Source organism: Populus alba, chromosome 2 (genome assembly GCF_005239225.2).
Source record: "Populus alba chromosome 2, ASM523922v2, whole genome shotgun sequence".
Lineage (NCBI taxonomy): Eukaryota > Viridiplantae > Streptophyta > Magnoliopsida > Malpighiales > Salicaceae > Populus > Populus alba.
Window position 1 is genome coordinate 17187348 of NC_133285.1, and position 23463 is coordinate 17210810.

The 23463-nt window shown below is 33.3% G+C and overlaps 4 protein-coding genes across 4 annotated transcripts; 1 reads left to right on the top strand and 3 right to left on the bottom strand.

Moving 5' to 3' along the window:
- Positions 1-102: 102 nt before the first annotated feature.
- On the bottom strand, positions 103-4790 carry LOC118031972 (zinc finger CCCH domain-containing protein 14). Its single transcript, XM_035036519.2, has 3 exons — positions 4373-4790; positions 3422-3482; positions 103-1214 (listed from the first exon to the last, which is right to left on the bottom strand). The coding sequence occupies exons 1-3, from the start codon at positions 4455-4457 to the stop codon at positions 413-415; spliced, it is 948 nt and encodes a 315-aa protein (XP_034892410.1). The 5' UTR covers positions 4458-4790; the 3' UTR covers positions 103-412.
- Positions 4791-4957: 167 nt separating this feature from the next.
- On the bottom strand, positions 4958-9123 carry LOC118032005 (uncharacterized; the record flags this gene model as incomplete). The annotated part of the gene is made up of 4 exons (XM_035036565.2): positions 4958-6205; positions 6622-7005; positions 8055-8279; positions 8800-9123. Coding segments are annotated over 4 exons (1398 nt in total), but the record flags the coding sequence as incomplete, so codon positions are not given.
- Positions 9124-10980: 1857 nt separating this feature from the next.
- On the bottom strand, positions 10981-14076 carry LOC118031998 (protein NRT1/ PTR FAMILY 7.1). The gene is made up of 6 exons (XM_035036560.2): positions 13981-14076; positions 13690-13737; positions 13436-13580; positions 13120-13337; positions 12485-13044; positions 10981-12211 (listed from the first exon to the last, which is right to left on the bottom strand). The coding sequence occupies exons 2-6, from the start codon at positions 13714-13716 to the stop codon at positions 11353-11355; spliced, it is 1809 nt and encodes a 602-aa protein (XP_034892451.1). The 5' UTR covers positions 13717-13737; positions 13981-14076; the 3' UTR covers positions 10981-11352.
- Positions 14077-16349: 2273 nt separating this feature from the next.
- On the top strand, positions 16350-17620 carry LOC118032006 (AP2/ERF and B3 domain-containing transcription factor At1g50680). The gene is made up of 2 exons (XM_035036566.1): positions 16350-17448; positions 17565-17620. The coding sequence occupies exons 1-2, from the start codon at positions 16350-16352 to the stop codon at positions 17618-17620; spliced, it is 1155 nt and encodes a 384-aa protein (XP_034892457.1).
- Positions 17621-23463: the final 5843 nt, after the last annotated feature.

A 23463-nucleotide genomic window follows, 5' to 3' on the forward strand; every position in this document is an offset into this window, starting at 1 on the left:
TTTCAAGACTTGCCGGAAAATAGAGGCCGGTTGTTCCCGGCCTCCAGCTTCCTCTTATGCTTGATTTCATTCAGAAACCTATTTCATTAGAACAAGTTTAAATTATTAAAGTGCCAAAACCAAATTTAAGAGACTGAACCAGTAAGCGGTAGGTAAACTGTTTCCCACAAAGAAGCCCTAAGTTCAACCTGGCGAGATTTATCCCGAGACTTCAGTAACGATCGCAGACCAACAAACAAATAAACAACAAAGAGATCATAAAAATTGCGAAAAGAAAAACCTAGAACTCTTAGAGATGGCATCTGTCTATCTTTGAATCCCAAAATACTTGGTAACCACGCCAAACACCAAAGGCTATAACAAGAGTATGTCCTAACACAGGAAGAGGAGAGACGAGGTAGAGAAAGTGAGGTCACATTCCAGACTTGCGCAATTCCTCAGCACCGTGTGCAAAGTGGCACCTATCCCCAAAAGTGCAAGATCCTTTGTTGAAGTTCTCACAGATCTTGGTCTTGAAGTTATTTGATCCACCAGAAGAATGCATCGATGAGTTCTTCATGGGAGGTCCAGAGGCTTGACCAACATTTGAAATCAGCTGGCGAACCATATCACTTGCTTGACTGATCTGATCAAATGAACCCTCAAGCTCTATGTTCCTCTTTTTAGGGTCTGTTTCATGCTCCCTTATGGAAAGCTTGGCTCCAGTAGCACGACAGATATGCTTAGAGTTAACACCATTTTTCCCAATGATGGCTCCAGCAAGTGAAGCATCAATACTGATCTTAGTAGTAGCAGATGACCCAAAGCTTGCTGCAGCACCATGACCTTGGTTTGGATGCTCCATGTGCCGACTCATCCTGCCCTGCATTGGCCCCATGGCACGAGGATCATCATATGGAGCAGCAGCCCTGCCCTGCATTTGCCCCATGGCGCGAGGATCATCATATGAAGCAGCAGAAGCCTTCCCAAGCTCCCACTCACCATGGGCAAAATGGCATTTATCACCGAACTTGCAACCCTCAACTGTGTTGTATTTATTGCACAAACGGGACTTCACGGATGGAGGAGAAGAGCGATCTGGAAAAGAAGGGGGTGGGGCACCTTGATTTCTAGAGGCTGGTGGAAGAGCTGGAAGCATTTGGGACACAGCTTTATAGCCACCAGGAACATAATGCAAGAAGTGGCATCCCTCACCAAATGGGCAACCAGAAGTACTGCAAAACAAAAGCATAGAAAAAAGACAGACAATGAGAACTTTTCTGCAGCACCAAATCTATTAAATTACAAGCTCACATTTCTCCAACTAAATGCTGCAAGAGAATCAAATTAAATATCAGACTCAAAATCAAAACTGATGCACAATTTTATTTATTTATTTATTTTTTCTTTTTTTGGGGGGGGGGTATGAGTATATTTTTTTACTAAATAAAGATGGTTTTGATGCACCAAGGTAAAAAGGTTGACTTGCATTCAGAAAAGGGTTGCCAAGGCCATTGGCTCATTGATAGTCTAATGATGCCATAACACGTCTAGAACATATTCCAATTTCATTAGCATATGGAACAACATGAATTAACCAACAATCACTTGAAAAAACTAAATATATATCCATCCCATGCAATTTTTTAGAAATGTCATTGAAAGTTGAATGCAATCATCACCACCTTAATGAGAATATATTTTAACAGCCCGGTCATTCAACCTTATCTCAGACAACCAAATCAAGCAATGAAGCATTAAACACAAAGAAAGAAAACAAAGCACCAAGTAGCAAGAACAGAGATCATTGCAGCCATCTCAATTAGGCAGATTACCCAATCTCTATAAAAAATATATGAAAAATGTTAGCAAATTTGGAAAGCACAATTACAAAATCTAACTTATTAACAGTGTTAGGGAAGGCCTAAAAAATAGGGATTCAAAAAATTTAACTAAACCCATCATCTAAACACAAACACAGAAGTTGACATCAATTGTCAATAAAATTACCCACATCACAGGAGACAAAAAAAAAAAGCTAGTTAACACAAATCGCAACATTAGTTATTATGAGAAAACACAACATATCACAAACTGATTGAACGCATAACTTATTTTAAGTTTTCAAACCATTTTAGTTTTGAGAACATGGGACAGTTACTAAATTTAAGAGTTCAAGAACCAAAGACCTTTCACAAAATGAACAAAAATTTCACTTTAAAAGAACAGATTATTGTGCCTAGCAACATCAAAAGTAAAATTTTACAAATATGTGGCTCTATCAAATGCATTTACAGTAACTGAATCAATATTGCATTAACTCCTAAAACTAAAAGCACCCTAACTTGAATCCTACATATCTAGAATTTCCTACTCATTGCTAATCTAGAAGCATGTCACATTTATTTTTACGTATAATCCCAATTATCTCAATCCCATATCATCCCACCATCTTCCTCCCCATCATCCCAAGCATAAGATCCCATCAAATGGTAAAATTATCTGCTAATCCTTCTCTTTCATTTTCACTGTGGATAAGCATGATTGAATGAGTTTCCATTACTTATCATGACATCCACCTTTTAATGAAACTAATATTAAGAATGTGTTTATAAGTTGCTGATCCTGCATCATCCTCTTGGAATACCCTCACCCCACCCCCCTCTGCAATACTTTAAAACCTTTCATCAATCCCAATACATTCAGTAACCACAAGTCCACTTTCATTCCCAGCAATACCCTCAAGGTTGCTATTGAATTTCAGGCCTTTATGTCTCAGAAAACAGATTACAGGAGAGACATTTTCTTCTGGCTGATAATTGAAAAGCAATGAAAACATTTTTAAGAATGCAAAACAGAGCTACCATATAACCACTTAAGTCATACAAAGATAGTCTTTATTTTGACAGAGCATCATATAAAAGCCAAAAACAAACCCTAGTCCAATGATTGTTGCATTCATCAGTGATGTTATAGGATGCCGAACAAAACAAACATTGCATCTACAGAAACAAAATACATCACACATTGAACTACGCTTTTATTCAACTGTCACATGGAGCCTGTTCCGGGCTTTATAAGGCAGTTCTTAGCTACCCATCAATGTATCGTGGCTTTTACTTGCAAAGATTATAGCAAATTATGAATAGCCATTGAGGTGGGCAAGGTTTGCATCCTGTAAAACTTCTTTCAGTTTACTATGTCCGAGCAAGTAGTTATCCAAAAGTACTCTCTGAAATCAACCGTTTCTGTTCAATTGTCTTGGTTATTAGAGGAAAACCTGTACCACAACTTTAACTTCCCAATCCATCAGTCCAAATCACAGTGATTTCAAATTGCAATTAAAAAAAGTTTGTAAGAAACCTTATTTTACAATTTATACAGATTACAAATAGATGTACAGCATTTTGACTATTTATTTTAGATAGGTTAAGATTTGAACCTGAAAAACTTTGTGCATGGCTTCGATTTGCTTCCTATACCAGTTGAAAAGGACTCCATTTCTGTTGCACCAAAATTAATTAATTTTCTCAGTTAAGATTTCAGTGATTTATTAACCTCCGAGCTTTAAGAAACTCTCTCATCATGTTACTCATTCTCATTACCATTGATAACATGATGATTTTATATGATATAAACAATGCAAATAGTAAAATTTTATAGAAATAGATAAACTACGTGACCCCATTAAACATTCAAGTATAGATAACAACCCAATAGTAGTTTTCTAAACAATAAAGTGTCTGCCCAAAACAGTCCATCGCTCTTTTAAAAAAAAAAATCCCGCACTACAAAAACAATAAAACTAGAAGATAATCTAAAACCCTATCTTTTTTAAGCTTTTGATTACCCACCAAAAAACCAAAATAAATAAATCCCATCATCTTTCAAAAAAAAAATTCAACTCCAACATTTTCTTTTCAGCCTTTTCTTCACTTGAGCAATTCCGGACACCAAGCAGATTCATTCACATCAGGAACAAGAGCAAGTAATTCAACCAAAAATCAAGAAAAATAAAATAAATTTATGCACCCGCCTACCGTATTCCCAAAAAAAAAAATCCATTAACCACACTAAAAACTAAACTAGAAAAATAAAAAAATTATAAACAATTACCTTCAAAAACAGACTAAAACACATGCCTCAATAATTAAACAGATAATATATTTAACAATTTAACTCTTAATTAATCCTAAAACAAACTTAGCCTAATTAGTTAAAAAAATTATTTAATTAACTAACAAATAAATTCCGAGCATTTCCACAGTGACGAACTAACCAAGAAGCACAAATTATATATATATAAAAAACTTAAATGTAATATATATATGTAGAAGAGAGAGAGAGAGAGAGAGAGAGAGAGAGATGGAAAAATAAAGAAAAAGAATCGTACCTTGTCTGGTCTTTTTGTGGCCGCCATTGCCATTAAAAGCAGCGTCGAGTCTGCCTCTCTTGCGGTGACCACCTCCGAATTCCATTCTCTTTATAAGTAATTTCAGATCCAAAACTCAGTACCCTCTACTACTGCTTCGGCTCCTCCTCCGCTAGCTAACTAGCTACGACGAAGAGAGAAACTTGAGAGGAGAAGAGTGGAGGGAAAAAAAATACCTGAAGAGAGAGAAGGAGGGATACGAGGAAAGTTAGGGTTTGAAGTGGAGGAGGAGGAGGAGAGAGCGGGCGGGGGAGAGAGGGACTTCAAAGGGAAATAAATGAAAAATAAGAAGCGGAATCGAAAATTAGGTTTAAATGGGGTTTATTTATATTTAGAAAATTATGAGAGAGGCGTGCACGTGATGTGGGCGTGCGTGAGGAAGGGGTGATGTTAGAAATTTTGTGAATGAGGTACTGTGTACTCTTCTTTTATACCGTCATGGAGATAGAAAAGTAGTCCTTATAGTTATTAAAATTTAATAATTCATCCTTACTGTATTGAAAAATAGTTGTTGAGGACATAACCATCCCAAAACTTGAACAATCTAGATTAAAACAAATCAAAGAAAAATACTTGACTAACCCATAAAAAACCTGCTAACTTGATCAAAATCTTATCTTTAACTCATTAATTTTTCTTGAATATTTTTTGTTAAAACAATGCAATTTTATTTTTTTTTAAAATTTAGATTTCAACCCACCTCTCAAAATACATCTTTTTAAATAATAAAAAAATGTCAGTGGGTTGAGGGCTAGCTTTTGCCCGGGTCAATCCAGATTTTTTATTAAATCAGTCAATTTTTATTTTATTTTTTATTTATCTTGAACCGAACCTCCAAGACCATAGAGGTTTCACAGCTATGCTAAAATGGGACCAAAGCCAGATGTACCGAACGAGAGATTTGGATGGGGTTAGAAAGATGTTTCCCGCAAAGGTTTAATAGTTTTTTTGTTTTTTTTTTTTTTCTGAAAATATGTTCAAACAGTTGTCTTTCGGAGGTCACATTTATCCTGTGCAACTATTTGTATCAAACACTCAGTAGCCATTATATCTCCTACCATTTGATTCAAATCATTTTGCATCTCAACTCAACCCTTGAGAGGTTTCCAATCATACAACATGATTTTATAGTTGCACTTTCAGTTATCCTCCAGAACAAAACTGAAGTTACCTGTTAAAGCTTTGTGGGTAGCTCCAGGTCAACAAACAAGCTCATCTCCTTGATGCTGTTTCCCCTAAATGACACAAGAATACGTGGACGATGCCAAGCACAAGCAGCTCGCTAGGTAGCTCGGAAATTCAGGAAATGACAAGCAACCAAGTAACTCGCTAGCTAGCTCGGAAATCCAGGAAATGACGCAGTTTCTGTACGAGCAACTCATAGGTTCCAAAAAGGGGTTTAGTTTTAGTAACCCAATCCTTCTCAAGAAGACCTGCTTTGGTGCTCGTGAGCATCTCATCATGGAAAGCAGACACAATGCTGTAGATTGAGTTGCTTAGCACATCAGCCATGGCACAAGTTTTTGCATCTAGAGGACCACCTCTCTTGTTTGCTGTCGCAACATCTCTTCTTCCTGTACTTGGAGTATTCCATTTAATAGTAACTGGCCCCATCAAATGTTGAGGTTGCAAGCTTGTCTTCTTCCCCATGAAAACTTCAATAGCAAGCAGGCTAGAGATAAGTGTTGAGAGAACAGCAGCATTGCTACCAGTGAGTTGTGCAACCCCAAATCTATCCTCCTCATGTGACCGTTCAGTCAAGAAAGCAACTGCCTTGGCAGACCATGCATACTTCTGTGGGAATTGAAAAACATTATTAAATTGTCTATGGATTCATATTGGTAAAATAACACACATAAGGTGGCAAAAACCCTCAATCATAGGATGCTTGCAGTACAAGAGATTTCTTCTATCAATAAGCTATTCGAACAGATTTCTAGAAATCAATTTTGAACACTATTTGAAAGTAACAGATGCATTGCAACAGGTTCTGCTGCATCAGACAAGCTTGCTAACCTAGATATAAATGAATGTTAAAAATCAGAGATATCATCTGCCAAACAGCATATTGAAATACTAGAAAATTGACAATTGTATCTGTAATATGATTTGTTTACGAGAAAGCAACATAAAATAACTACAACAAACATTTTAAAAACAGAATATTTAAATATAAAAAAATCAGCGTCATCAGTGCCAACTTTCCATACCTGAAAGTTGTTTAGTGATTCATAATGTTTTGAATCCAGTTGAGAGTCAGTTGGCGACTGCAATTGATTGGATAATTGATGTGCCTTACCAACATAACAACCTTCCAAGACTTCACGCAAGTTAGATGTAAGCTGTTCCAGAGGCCTCAAGCACGCAGCAACAACTTTTTTGTAAGTCTCACCAGTTTCTTCAAAAAATGCAGCTCGGCGCCAAGCATCTACATTATTCTCACAAACCATACAAAGATCAAGATATGCAAGATACTGCAGAAGAGAATCCGGAATGCTCTCCTCGAGGGCTGCAAGGAGAGGCTCAGTGGGATTTGTCTCTGCTGCTGCGGAACCTTTCGGCGGTGCAAATAAGTACCTTTTTGTGTGTAGCACCTTCATAGTAACAGAAAGATGTCAAGAGAAGTAGGGATTGGGAGAAGATAGACAACTATGTCTAATTATCTTCAAAAGTAAGAGTTAATGCCTGCACATAACCTATTGCAAAGTTATAAACCAAGCAACACAACATAACACAAGCATATAGCCATTTGCAAAGTAATTTTCCTTGCAAGTAATGCAGCAGTGAAACAAATAATAAGATGACAAAGTCGTCCCATATGGTGCCCTATTGCAACAATATTTTGAAACTGATCCATAAAGATTTAAAAACAAAAGGATAAAAATTCATGAAGCTTGGAGAGGATCAAAGAGTGGCAATCACTCCCGAACTAAAGGTTTGCTATTTTATGTTCTTTTTAGATTTATAAGACCATTAAAGTGTTGTTCTCTCATTGAAGTAAAATATCCAGAGGATGCATTTGAAGACAGACAGACAGACAGACGCTTCAAAGCCTGCTCTCAAAACTCAAACCTGTACTGGCATCATTGGAAACCCAGGACTTTTAGCACTACTATGCTCTTTTAACTTCCTCAAGAAAACATTATATATTATTAAAAAACTGAATCAAGTGAATATCTTTTATTAAGAACATTATTCCTATAATTTAATTTAAGCACGACAACTAAAAGACAGGCATTTGGTAAATTTTATCCATGAAAGCATTGGCTAGTCCTCATTGAGAGAAAATTTTATATATGCCTTTTCTACTGTTTTAACTTTCCAGGGAAGAAAAATGTGGTTGGACATTCAGTTAACTTGTCTCCAAGCAATAAGTATTGGACATTCTCCTGTCACAAAAAAAAAAAAAAAAAAAAAAAAAAAAACTGTTTCTTACTTCTTTTCTACTCTTTACTTGTCCAGCATAGAAAAGAAATACCAACAGACATCAGATAGTGTGTGTGTGTGTGTGTAAAGTGTGAAAGGCAAAGTTATGAAGCTTTTTGATTCGTAGACTTATTGAAGTCGCGTTCTATGTAATGGTCTTTGATAAACACAAGCTACAGCAGAAGGCATAAAAAACGATAAGGACATTTACGCTAACCTGGTGTAAATGGTGACTCAATTCCCAACAGAGAAACACAGAAAAGCTCCCAATATACAGAATGATCTGCTCAGTGATGAACTGCCCCATTGTCCCTCCACTTTTAAATTGATCTGGAAGAAACACTAGCAACGCAGCTGAGCATAAGTAAGCCACATTAGAAAGCTTTAAAGCTCGTTTAATTGCCAATGGAAGTCCCATCTTGAAGCTATAGAAAAGAGGACGCTGTCCACAAAGCAACAGAAAATCAGCAATCACAAATCCCACAACTGAGAGCAAACACCAAACAAAATCTTATCCTCTGCATTCACTAATCCTATATGAGTCCTCAATCAAATAATCAGAAAACCAGATTCCAGTCTCAATAACATACTTGGACCACAATTGGAACTTATCATCAGGAAACACAACTTCTATCAACAAAAACTAAAACCTTATACTCACTAATCTTATATACATCTATCCCATTTCAAAAGCCCACAATTCATTTTCAACAACAATCCAATTCAAACATCAAGAACACAACTTTATCAGCAATCACTCACATCAACAACCAACCCAACATAAGAATCTGAAAAAAAAAACAGAAAGTAACAAATGCCACACTTGCATTGATCTTCCACATTACCAGGAACCCATTTTTCATTTTCAATAACAATGCAATTTCAACATCAAGATCACAACTTTATCAGAAAAATCAACATAAAAAGAAAAACCCAGCAAAAAATCAGCCACAGTCACGGACCTGAATAATTGGGAACTCCAAAACCCATCTTTTTTTATAAACAAAATACAACCCGTACAAAACCCCAAACATAAAACCCCTAAACACTAATCTCTCAATCACCTCAACCCCATCAAAACCACAAAAACACACCACTGAAAAAACCCCAGATACCCCAGCAACCACCACAAACACTACAAACGCGGCGGAACTCAGGGTCAACCGGCGAAGACACAAAAGCAAAGCGGACGAGACCGGCGGCGAGCTGGAGAGGGGAGGCGGAGGGGAGTGGTTTTGGAAAGGAGAGGAAGGAAAGAGAGGAGGAGAAGAGGAGGTTAGAGAATGCAAACGTTAAAAATTTGAGAAGTGAAAAAATAAGCTGAGAAGGTGAAAATTTAGGAGTGGCACACAAGGAGAGAAGGAAGAGTTTTGTGAAGAAGTAAATGGTGGTGGACGTGGAAGTTTTCCAAATTAGAAACCATGCGAATCTGTTATTCGCCACTAATTCTGGTGGTGGTGGTGACATTTTTTTGTTGCGTTCCTTTTCTTATTGAGCAGAAAAGGGGAGAGCTTGAAACTTGAGAGTGGAAGAAGCGGGAATGTCAGCTGGAGTGAAGGAGCACAGAAAAGGGCCCCAAAGATGGTCTTTTGTATTGGGTTATTTTGTTGGGGCTAAGCCCCAATTCAATAGATGAATATTTGATGTTGGGCGTTAGGCCTAGTAAACTCTTACTTTGCGGTCCAAGTTTTTTTATGGTGAGGGTATTTTCGAATATTGCTTAGATATTAATTTTGATAAATAACAAATATATTTTTTTATTTTTCTAATCCAACCTTTCCAAAAAAATTAAAATTTTTAAATAATAAATTTTATTGGTACTAGGTATAAATAAAAACATAATAAATAGAAATAATGAGTAACAAGTAGTAAGTAAAAATAAATAAAGAAATGATGAGTTGCGTCTTTTATATACACTGTAACATTCACTTGATTTAACAAATGTTATTGCTAATTTGTATAGTTCACATTTTTTTTAAGCACCAATGAATTTTCTACAACGAGATCTATTTATATAGTAATATCATTTTGATTATATGAATTAGCTGATTAGTTGAATTTGTTAGTCTGCTTTTAAAGGCATAATTTTTTTTTACTTTTTAATTTAAATAAGATCTGCACTGTTTAACATATAATCATTTACTATATCGATGGAGAATTCTTTTATATTTTCAATTGATATTGAGTTGATTAAATTAATACCAATAAATATGATGCACAATAAAAGGATATATATATATATATATAAATAAAAGATTTAGACGGTGAAAGGGATCTTCTGCACGCATTTACATATTCAACCCAAGATGAGAATATTAAAAATTAATTAATCTACCTGCCATCTTGAACAACCATAAATATTTTTTATTTGAGTGTTTGGAAATATGATTGTATTTGTATTTTTAAAAAAAATTAATTTTTTATATGTTTTGATACACTAATCTCAAAAATAATTTTTAAAAAATAAAAAATATATCATTTTAATGTATTTCGATATAAAAAGTATTCTAAAAAAAAACTGTAATTATACTTTCAAATAGATCCATGGTTTAGAAAGAAAGTGGGGTCTTTTTTATATTATCAATTTACTGATTTTACATGTTTTTTTTATCAAAGAATTTCAATTTTATCTTTAAATTTTTTTTCAATGATAATAATGATTTTAATTTGATTTTATTATTATTATTATTATTCTTGTTTTTTTTTATCAAAATTTTATATTTTTTAATTATATTCTTCAAATTAAATTTATAATTTTATATTTTTTATTAATAATAATGATGATGATACTAAACAATAGTAATAATGTTAGTTATAAAAGTAGTAGAAGTAATGATAGCAATCAATAGTAATAATTTTTTTCAAATTCTTGGGTCTAGGCGTCTAGCACCAACTTTCTTTCCTCTGCTTTCCTGTTCAAGCTGCTGAATCGGGCTCCTCTCTGGCCATGAAAAAAAAAAAAGACGAAAGATACTTTCCATGTTTCTTGATGCTGATCTGCTTCCCCTAGAATTCTCCACCGACGCCGCACGTGGTAAAAGGATAGAATTATGATTTATCAAGTTCTAATAAGTTTACAGCTAAAACTCTGAAATATTATGAGATTTAATAACTCATTAAAGTTATTCTAAAAATAAAACACAGAGTTTCAAGAGCAAACTTATTTATAATAAATATTACCAGACTTGAAAGCTTTTCCATTACATTTCATTATCGTGAGTCTGTATCAAACTTAGAAGCTTCAAGAGCAAACACAACCAGACTTGACACAGCCTAATCAAGATCTGCCAAACTTATTTGTAATAAATATTACCAAATCCTAGCACCAGAAGAAGAAAGCAATCATTCCTCAACAAGCAAAGGTCATGTTTTCTTCTTGTGGAAACGAGTCATCCTAGAGTACGACTTTTAGAAAGGAAGGTGAAAGCTAGCAATAGCCAACAAGCTGATGGTGCTGGGGCCATTGAGAGAGGGATCTTAGCCTCCTGTTTTGGTTCAAACTAAGGTCCAGCTAATCATACTCTTGCAAGCGCATCGTCTTCTTGCTTTTCCAACCCAATTTCTTCGTGGCTGTCATCAATGTTGATAGGCGTGTACCAGTTGGCACAGAACAAGTAAATCACAAAATCAAAGCCTGTTAAGACTGCAATCAGGAAGTAGAACCTGTCCATGTGACCTGTGTTCAAGTCATCTGGGATCCATCCAGGCTTGTCACCTCTAGCTGTAATCTTCATCACCATGCTGACGAGCATGCTGCTGACATAGTTGCCAAGGGAGATCGAAGCCATGCAAAGTGAGCTTCCAAAACTTTTAATCCCGTCCGGTGCTTGCCCGTTAAAGAACTCCAACTGGCCTATATACATGAAAACCTCGGATGCACCGACAAGAACGTATTGTGGAATTTGCCAGAATATGCTTAGTGAGCTAACTTTTTCCCCTTCAGTAACATGCCTGAGCCTTTCAATCTCAGTAGCCCCTGCTGCGAACATTGCTAGCATTCCGATGATGAGTCCGATTCCCATTCTCTGAAGCTCAGTTAACCCCTTGGGATTACCACTTAACCTTCCAGCTAAGGGCACGAGGATTTGGCGATAAATCCCAGTGCAAACAAGGACACTGCAGATATCAAAGGCAGACATGCTAGCTGCTGGCAGGTGAAACTTTCCAGCATCGGAGTTCATGACATCTCCTTGCTCAACAAAGAGGGAGGCCATTTGTGTGAAAACAACAGAGTAAATTATAGTGCATAGCCAAACAGGTAACATTTTAAGAACACATTTAGCTTCCTCTACTTGACTTATTGTGCAAAGCCTCCATGGATTCTTTTGGTGACTTAGATCATCCTCTGTTACTGTTGCTGCCTTGTCCAAAAACCTGAAAATTATTGTAAGAGAAACATAATCAGTAATCACAAATCAATTACCATTCCCTTTCACGGGCATGCTCAAAGCTAAAAACTATAGCTATCAACCTTACACAAACCTTATTCCAATGTGGCTTTGCCTCGACAAAATGACAACTTCGTAGTCTGATCCAGAGGAAAAGTATATATGGATGACTAAAGAATTGGATGAAGATTTAAGGCTTTTATTAAGCTACAAAAACACTATAAGAATCATTAGCTTAAAGGAGGAATTCGGTACTTACTCAAAATCATCACTATGAAGAATCTTTCTGCTCCCTTTGATAGCAGATTCTGGTCCTTCCACTTCATAAAGTTCATCAGCTTTCGCCGGGGTAACATCCCATTTCTTAACTGCAGCCACAAACACCTGAGCAACTCGCGGCAAAGGGTTGCCGCAAGGTTTCACATACTGGTAACCAGGTGTCCCAAACAAGAACGATACCAAGGCTAAAACTGCAGAGCCTAATGACACCAGGAAACCTAGTGTCCATTTTCCATGATCCTCAAAATACACCAAAATAGTGTTTGAGAATAGAGATCCAAAGTTGAGTGCAAAATAGAAATAGCAAAAGTAAGCTGCCTTGTAATTTTTTTCTTTCGGTTTCGACTCGTCAAATTGGTCTGCTCCAAACGTGGCTAAAGAAGGTTGATGTCCACCATATCCAAAGGCAACTAAATATATAGCCAAGTAAAAAATAGCCACTCCCACGGACGATGTTGGCTCACAGGCTAATTCTCCATCACCACATCCATCTGGTTTGATCAAGAAATAACAAGATGATACCGATACGAGCGCCAACCCCTAATTAACATACAAAATGGTTAGCAGATCACATCAAAATTATAAAAATAGATTTAGATTTCAAATTCTACGTACCGAAACGAATATTAACTGAAAGACTGCACAGGTCAAGTATCTGCCCCAGTATGAATCACTGAGGAAAGCTCCGATGAGTGAGCACAGATAAACTGTGCCAGTCCACTTGCTGACACTATTGGCAGCATCAGCATTACTTTGACCAAGAACTCTTGTTAAGAACAGGACCAAATTCACACCAACTCCAAAGAAAGCTAGTGTAGCCAGGCATTGATTTGCTGCAGCAGAACGACGTAGAAAACAGAAAATAAGATTAATCACTTACATTTCTTACAAGCCATGTAAGAAGTTGCATTTTTTTTTACGTTATCAATACCTAGCAAGATGCTTGCAGCTTTCCACCCTCCAGAGCTCTTCCAAATAATGGAGCGCTTATTGCTACCAATCTTATGTTCTTCCTCAGTTCTGATTGATCTGTTGACAGCTACATTTTCTCTAGAGATGACACTTTCTCCTGTCACCTGCTTACATTTTAAAAAATAAAAACAACAATGTTAATGTTTTCATGAATTCAAGAACATAAATTCATGTCTATCTTGAGTATTTACTAATTCTTGAATTTGTTTTTACATAATCGGTGGAAGGGTCTGAATCCATAGCAGCAATAGAATATTTTATCTGCAAAATAAGATCAGAAACTGGTTAGGGATGGAAGGAAGATATGGACTCATGAACAGAATTTGAAGGAAACAGGAAAGAGCACTTGTATAATGTAATGGCACGTGACATAGGGCGTCAAGACTTCATGCATGGCCATGTTTAACAAGAAGAAAATAAGAAATAAACAAAAAAAAAAAATCAAAATTCTTTTCCATCTTGCAGCATGTAAGATTCGAACTCGAGACGAAGAAAATGCAGTACCAGTCCAGAATAATAGCAAGAGCGGAGTCCCCAGAAGAAAACTCGCTAACAAAAAGAGAGGTGGAGGTTTAATTAATGCAAAAGATGAAGATGGCTAAGAGCATGGTGCGAGAGAGTTTAATTTATAGGAAAACAATCGTGAGAAGAAGGGTGGACGGTGCAAGTCATTTTCAGCGCACTTTATTGTTGCCATTAAAGAAGAAAATATGGGTGGAAAATGGAACAGGGAAGAGAGGTCTCCTTAGAAAGAGTGTGTGCCACAACCTTGGTCTTGTCTTCCATGATCAGATCATAGCCAGTGGGAGAATACTTTCATGTGAAAAAGATGGCATCTCCCTCCTCACCCAAGTCTTTAGTTTTCTTTGAACTTTGATAGTCTCTCCTCAATTTCACTTCTTCTCAGTGTTATCAAATCATAAATTCTAAATAACCCATCACCATGCATGAGCAACAGTGATAAACAGTACTATACTTAATTTATGCTATAGTGAAGCCAAATAGTGCAAATAATGTCGCAACTTGGTTGTCATATATGAAGAAAAATCACATTTATGAATTTATTTATGAAGAAAAATTGTTTTATTTTTTTTGGCAAAAGAGGTTGAGAATAAGTTCTCTTGAACTTCAATATCTATCTCTTTAACTTAAAGACAAACAACTTATTATTCATAGGTCAACTTTCAAGCAAGTACTTACAGAAAAGTAGGTACAAATATATATATTTTCAGCCACATTTTGAGAAAATGGACTGCAAAACAAAATTAGAATTGCTAGCATCCATCAAAAGTATATATAGCGTATAAGAACTAGAATAAATAAGCTTTATAAGCAACCCTATTTTAGTCTTGTTGTTAAGTGTTCTTATCAATAATCCAAACAGGAAACAGCATAAGAGAAATAATCCTTAATTACATGCTAATCAATAATTATATATAGCATGCTACTTGCATTAATTAGATTATTAAAAAAAAAACTAAAACAAATAGCCAATTTTAGTATAAAAAAAAAACGTCAAAATTAGAATTTACAATTCAAGGAAAAATTGATGCGTAAATCATTTGCATACCCATATATACTACTACGTACTAGAGAATGTATGATTTATCACCTTTCTTGTGATTTTAAGATTTTCTACTTAAGTGAAAGTTCGTTTTCACATCAATTTCTTGATTTAATTAGATCATATAATATATTGAGATTTTTTTGTTTGAAGATATATAAGAGCATTAATTAATTAATTAAATCAACGCCTAATTAAATACGTATGTTGATTGATTGATTGCCACACATTCATACAATTAACCTATAAAATAAAAAAGTCTTAATTAAGGGGAGAAATATATATATGCAGATCTCCAAGTGGATATGAATTTGGATATTGTCACATCAAAAAACAAATTTGTGGTTTCATATAGCATGGAGGTAGTAGACTCTATTGCATTCTAGAATTCTAGATTAATGCTATGACATGATCTTTGATATAACTTTCTAATTAAGCAATTATATATATATATATATACACACACGCATAAAAACAGAGAGATACAAATAATTAATGAGTCGGAGCATTCTTTTTTTATTGACCAATGAATGCAGGTAGGATTACAATGTGCTAAATGCTAATTTTAAGAAGAACAGATTCATCAAGTTGCCGGTGCCCTCTTTCTTACAGCAAGTGATTTGTTTTTTTTTTTTTTTTACTCCAGTAATTGTGGAAACCAAATGGCATTATTACCCACATGCTAGGTAATTAAGGCAACTGGATTATGGCAACAAAACTTAGCCATTAATGCTAAATTAAGCAAACAAAGGAGATTAGCCTATTTGGGTTTTGAAATTTAGATATATAAATAGAAACCTTTCCCTTTTTCTCAAAGTTTTTACACTCTTAACCACTTCACAATATGGATTTAGGCAAGGATTCTATCATTCTACATATATAAGCAGCCAAGTTGTCTTTTGTCAACCTTTCAGGGGTCTCAAACCTAACAAAATACATGAAACCTGAAGATATGTATGCAAGCTTGCAACTAGCCTAAGTAACAAACTAAACAACAATTGACTATATTAAGGTGCAAGGCCTTTTCAAACTTGTTTTTACTCGCAAGATATTGCATTTATGTTCTAAATTTTCCAATGGAATTAGTTGTTTTCATCCTAACAGTATTTTTTTTGTTTTGAAAAATGTGACTTGTTTGATTTGGCTGTCAAATGATACCTAACTTGTTTAGTTTCCCACATAAAAACTCCCTTATGTTTCATGCAACATTTACTCCTCCAATCTAGATAAGTTTGTTGCCTCGTTTGTTATTTTGCTCAAACAATTATATATTCTATATGCCTTCATGTTTCAAATTGGAGTCGCATTAATGGAAGATCAAGATGCATCATCAAGCATGATTTCAAGTGCCAAAAGTCCCACCATCAATGTGGAAACTTTGGCATTTAGCAGAAGCAACAAACTTGGAAGGCTTCATAGCAATATCGGTAATGTAGCAAAATTCAAAGGCATTGTGCCACAAAAAAATGGACATTGGGGTGCACAAATATATTCAAATCATCAAAGGATCTGGCTAGGAACATTCAAGACCGAGAAAGAAGCAGCTATGGCCTATGATAGTGCTGCCATAAAGCTCAGAAGCACGGATTCACATCGAAATTTTCCGTGGAACGACCGCAATGTTCAAGAGCCTAGCTTCCAAAACCAATATAGTACAGAAGAGATTCTGAACATGATTAGAGATGGATCTTATCAACAGATTTTTGTGGATTTTATAATGAAACAATCACAAAGAGAAGAAATTGGTGGAAGTGATGATCCCAATGGAAGGAGGATGCGTGCAGATGATGAACAATTCTCATGCATACAACTTTTTCAAAAGGATCTAACACCAAGTGATGTAGGGAAGCTTAATAGACTTGTGATACCCAAAAAATTTGCTGTTAAGTACTTCCCCTACATTTTTAAAGATGTTGAAGATGATAGGGTACTAAATGCTGCTGGGGTAGATGACACAGAACTCATATTTTACGACAGGTTCATGAAGTCTTGGAAATTCAGATATTGCTATTGGAGGAGTAGCCAAAGCTTTGTTTTCACAAAGGGTTGGAATAGGTTTGTTAAGGAGAAAAAATTGAAGGAAAAAGACAGCATTATATTTTATACATGTGCCTGCCCAAACAAGGTACAAGAGCAACATGGTCAAGGCCAATACTTTTCCATGATTGACGTAGTTTATTGCAACGGCCAAAGCGGCAAGGTTGACGGGTTTAACCAAACGGAGGATGTGCAAAGAGAATTGGCTGTCGTTTTAAGGCAAAATATGAGGAAGAAGTTGCAAAAGGATGGGAAAGAATTGAAGGAAGAGAAGGAAATATTGAAAAACAAGGCTAAACAAAAAGGGTTTAGGCTTTTCGGGGTGCAGATTAATGAGGTTGAATTGCAGTTGCAACCTTGTTCCCAAACAGGTACGTACTGAGTGACCAAAAATGGCTTAACTAGGATCCTCGATCTTTCCCATTTCTTCCCTCATGGCTTCAGTTGAATGTATTAGCCATGAAGTCTTCTGAATGTAAATGGTTAGGTGCCATTGGTTGCATGTATATGCCTTTGAGATTACCTGCAGGTCATCCGGCTTAGATCAAGATTGAATTACAAAGATGAATCTATTTTGATAATTGATTCTTAAGAAGACCTTTTCAGCGATTACACTGTAGGATTTTCGATCATGTACAGGATTTAACCTAAAATTATTTGAATCTTTCGTCGAGTTGATAAAAAAAGAAGATTTTATTGTACGTTAGTCTAGTGAGAGTAAAGCTTCACTTGAGCTTAATAAAATCTTTTTACATATTGCACAACATCGCGCTCCGATATGGTTGTGTGTGAAGGAGTAAGAAAAATAAGTCGTTACTTAGTTTTATTATTATTATAATAAATTTTAATTGATTTTAAAGATTTTTTAATAAGAAACTAATCATGCTAAAATAAATAAATAAAATCATCCTAAAACGTTATATATATTTTGTTTATTATATAATTAACGTAACTCGTGATATTCATGAATGAAAAGAATGAAACATTCTAAAATAAGTTGTATTTTTAATTGATTTAGATGATAAAAATACTATTATGTATACATGATAATATTTTCCTAAACATATTTTGGCAAAGTTGTCAATGTAAGGAGAGCATACAAGTGTCAATCCCATACATAATAAAATGATTAGTTTTTCTTACTATGAGACTTTGTCCATCTGGGTTTGGAGAAAGACTTCAGTGTCCATTTGGCATTGTGGCTACAACTAAAAATCAATACAGGACTAAAGTATTTGGTTAAATTATATTATATTTTATTTCACGTGGGTTCCATTCAGAAATTGAGATCCAACCTCAGTTTTTGAAAAGCAATTATCCATGTTTTCCTTTCTCTAACCGACACAACAAATTAATTATCATAACTTTCTCAATTCTAGCTACCGTTCTCTATTCCTTTCCTTTATGATTTCTATGCATGAGTTGATTGATTCTAATTTTTCTTGTCACTCATCTATTATTATTATTATTATTTTCTTCATTATTCTTTGATTAACACCAATATAAGCTTTTTTTATCACTATCATTGTCACTATTACAAATTAAAAAAAATCCGGATCCATACCATAACCAACACGGCAACACTAATATAAGCTTTTTTATCACTATTATTATCACTATCACAAGCTCAAAAAGTCAAGATCCATGCCATAACCAACACGGCAACATCTCACACATGAAACCTCTTCTATTATTTATTCAATATATATACTATTCAAGACATATTTTATATTTAGAAATTATATGTATAATAGTTAATTATGTATTTATTAATTGTTAAATAATCTTATGTCATGTATTTTAAAAAAATATTATATTTCAACCACATACCTAACTTAAATAATATAAGATACTATGTAACAATTTTATTTTCAAAACAGAGTTTTTTAGTTATTTATTCATCAGCATGGTTAATAGATTAAGTGTCTATTTAACTAGAGTTTAATTTATAACATAAGAGGACTTATATTTTTCTAATATAAGAGGGCTCAAATCCAAATCTTTCAAATGATAATTGAACGAACGTCTAACCATGAAGCCACAACTTTTAATCCACCGATAAAAACTTATATTTTCTCAAGAGTAGCATTCAACAAGGATTTCCAATAAAAAAGAATATATTAACTCACACATGAGGAAAACTTTATGAAAGAATTAGGAGAGGAAGTTGATTTCAGGGCCAAAAAAAACAAAGATGAAAAAGTGATAAGGACGGGACCATATATATTATACTGTGCAACCCTCATTTATCAAATCATATATTCAGTACCGGAGACTGTCCATTTCAATTCGTCTTATCATTAGCTATATAAGCTGTCTCCCACCATTTGTGAATCGAGAGTTTTTTTATTTTTTTATTTTTGAAATAACTTTTATGATTGTAATTTAAAATTAATAAGTTTTAAAAAAATATGGTTAATTAAATTTAGATATGTATTTAGTAAAAATTATGGTTGAGGTTTATGTGTAATAAAAAACATATATAAAATATTTGATTTTGATTATTTTTCAAAAGTGTTTTTTACTTATAAATGTATCAAAATAATTTTTAATATCAGCGTATCAGAATAATATGAAAATACAAAAAAAAAATTAAAGTAAAAAAATAAAAAAAATTAAATTAAAAAAAATACTTTTGAAATGCAAAAACAAATAAAGTTTTACGAAACTCAGTTAAAAAAGTATGTAAAAAGTTATTCATAAAAACTATATTTCAAACTTAATTTTTTAATAGACCTCATGATATAAAATATATTTTAGTATATTATTAAATATTTAATTGTATTTTTTATATCGCAAAAATAAAAGTTAAAACTAAACAAATACACCCTCAGTCTCTTAATTCACCCACCGTTTGCTAGCTGCAGTATGAATCTGGACATCTTCCACTTGTTGTGACTCATTTTCAAATTATTAATTTTGTTTTTGGCTCATGTGGGTGTTGTCTTGGGTTAGACAGCTTGATTTGGATCACTAAAAAATAATGTTGATTTATATTTTTTAAATTAAAATAATATTATTTTAAAATAAATCAATTTAAATTTTAATTAGAATACAAGTTAATTTATTGAATCGACTAGATCCATCCAAATCAACTCCAACCATGTTTTTTTAAACCTAACAAGAGTCCACTATTATAATAATAATAACATAAGGTAAGTAAATAAACATTACAAATAATTGAATCTTGGTTAGAATATTCTATAGTGAATTATAAATTATTTCCTTTAACTTTTCAAAATAAATTAAAGATAATTCCTCTAGTTTCAAAATTAATTCATGAATTATTGAAAGTGTTGATTTATTCCAATAAACATCTTCTTTTTCTTTCAATCTTCCATGTCAATTACTTTTTTTTCTATTAATTATTTTGAAGCTAGAGCACAATTTAATTCATTTTACAAAACTATTGCCCACCAATAGATAATACACTGATCATATTGCATGTGGCATCCCAATGAGTTCACTGTATATATGTCTATAGGTTTCATTTGCCTTTTTGAAACACAATTATGTACAATAAAATAAGAAAAATAATCATTGTAATCTCTAAAAGGTATGGGCATATAATACCCTCAAAATCTGTAAAGCAGACTACCAAACAGAGTTTGGAAATGTTAGATGGCTGGTGATTCAATTAATTTTTTATTTGAAAATATATTAAAATAATATTTATATATATTATTATTTTTTAAAAAAAATTATTTTTAATATCAGCGCATCAAAACTATTAAAAAATTAATTTTAAAAAATAAAATTCAAATTTTTAGGGTTCTCAAACACTGACTAGCCTAATTAAAATGGAGATATCAGAATCTTGAGGGGTGTAGCTCAACTAGTTAGGTTCTTAGTTTGCTCCCTAAATATTACTAGTTCGAGTCCCATAAATCTCATGGGCATTAGAGGCTTACATGGTTGTTAATTTTAAAACCTGTATAATTAATTGAGGTATGCACAAGCTGACCCGGACACCCAAGTTAATAATAATAATAAATATATATAGGTCTATTGGATTTAAAATTTATTCTTTGGTAAATTAATTGTGAAATGCTTTTTCTATTTTTAGAATGCCAAATATATGTTTTATATCTTCTATGCGAAAATATTTAATTTTTATAAGGTCTTCTTGATTGTTCTTCAAAAGGTCCCACAATGTATGTATATTGGACTTTTTTAGGCAATTATAAATTTTAAGAGCCAATTCGAGTTGGTCAATAAAAATAGATTTCAATGCTATTTCTTTTTTATTTTTTCTTAGTTTAGCCAATCTATCATGAAAAGCAAAAAGGGTGCACTACTCAAGTTGTCTATTCCTCATGGATCAATCAGGCAAGTGACACCCTTCTCCCATCTTCTTCAAAAAAGCAGCCTTTTGCTCCTCATCATACTCACCATTAGAGTTATGAAATCCAGCCCAAATCAGAATTCAAGTTATAAGCTAGACAAATTAACATAAATTAGTTTGATCATTTTTAAATAATATTATTTAAAAAAAATAAGAAGTTAGATTAAGTTTTGATCAAATAATGAGTTGATTGTTCAGTTAATTTTTATCTAATTTATTTTAAAACTCAATATAAATCATGTTCTGAATGAACGAAATCAACGAGTTATCAAATTAAGCTGTGAGAGGAATATCTATGCTCGCAATGCTTTATAATTCGTTTCCTGTTAACCGTAAACTATCCTAATGCCAGATAAGAAAAAAAGAAAAAAGAAAAAAAGAAACATCAAGTCCATGGATAGATGGATGGGCTATTATCTTTTGGGCTTATTGGAAAAATTATTTTATTGGGTTTGGGCTTAACTCAACATTGAATTGTTCCTTAACCAAGAGTCATAGTTTTTAAACCCGGTCCAGTTCAAGATCTGAATTCCAGATTTTGACCGGGTCATTTTTTCATTTTAAAAAAAATCAAAATAACTTCATTTTAGTAATAAAAAAAGAAACAAATAAAAGTTAACGGGTTGCAACTGAGTCTTGTTGAGATAACACATCGGGTCACCCCAGTTTTTGCCTTTCTCTATTTTTTCTTAAACCCGATCTGGTTTTAGTCCTGGATCAGTCATATTCTAGGTAGACCCGTCAGACCGAACCGAGTCATATTTCAAAACTATATAAAGAACTCATCCCAACTTTTTTTTTGGATAAATTTGTCAAACCTAGGCCAATTAGTTATCCAGGTTTCATGTATGTATCAATGACTAATTTTAACAATGAACCTTTTCATTTGTCAGGTAAATTTATTGTAAGAGATTAATACTATTGGTTTAAATTACACTAAAACAATAATTGCAATTTTTAGGTAATTGGTTTTATAATTTATAGTAATTGAATAACTTTTATTTCATAGTATAAGTTTCAAACTCTTAACAAGGAACTATAACTTTAGTTATAAGATTTGGTCTGATAAATTAACTGGATGATTTATTTATTAATCCTAGCTTAATCTGGATTCGAATGGGTGAAAAAAAAGGTTTTTATTTATTTATTTATTATAATAATATAATTTTAAATCATTGAAAAGGTCGACCGTTCTTGTAACCATGCATATAGCCACCCAATTTTAAATCAATATGTTACAAGGCCAAACGTCACACTGAGCTTCCCATCTTCTAATTAAATCACTGCTAAATATCACATATAATCCCTCTACTTCATGTATTTGATCAAACCAGATTCTAAATTTTAAATTAATTCAAATCTGCCCCTCGACTTTCAATTAAATGCAATCTCAAATCCTCTTTCCAATTACGGCTCCGTTTGTTTGCAGGAAAGTGGTTTCCTTTTGGAAAGTGAATTCCGGGAAAAGTGAATTCCTAGAAAGTGAATTCCGAAAAAGTATTTTCCGATATTTGACAGTGTTATGAAAAATGAACTGGAAAACACTTTCCAGTGTTTGGTTGTGTTATGGAAAATGAACTGGAAAATAATTTATTAATGAATTATTATTTTTTTCAAGTTTATCTAATATATAAAATATTTAATCACTTACAATAAAAAAAATGAAATCTAAAAAGTATTTATAATGATGAATTTTTTTTATTATATCCTATATTCATACATGGCTTATTAAAATAATGAGGAACAAATCTTACAAATTAAAAAGTTGAATGAGAATGAAATTGAAAAAAAATATATAATTTCATAAATTATCTCAAATAAAATAAATAATAATCAAAATAATAGAGATCAAATCTAAAAAATTTTTAAAAAGATGAAAGATGAAGAAATTAAAATAATAATAATCAAGATTTCATAAATTATTTCAAATAAAATAAGTAACAATCAAAAAATGAGGACCAAATTTGATAGATAAAAAATTTCAATAAAAATATGATAAGGAAAAAACAAATAGCAATTATAAAAATAAGGACCAAAGTTA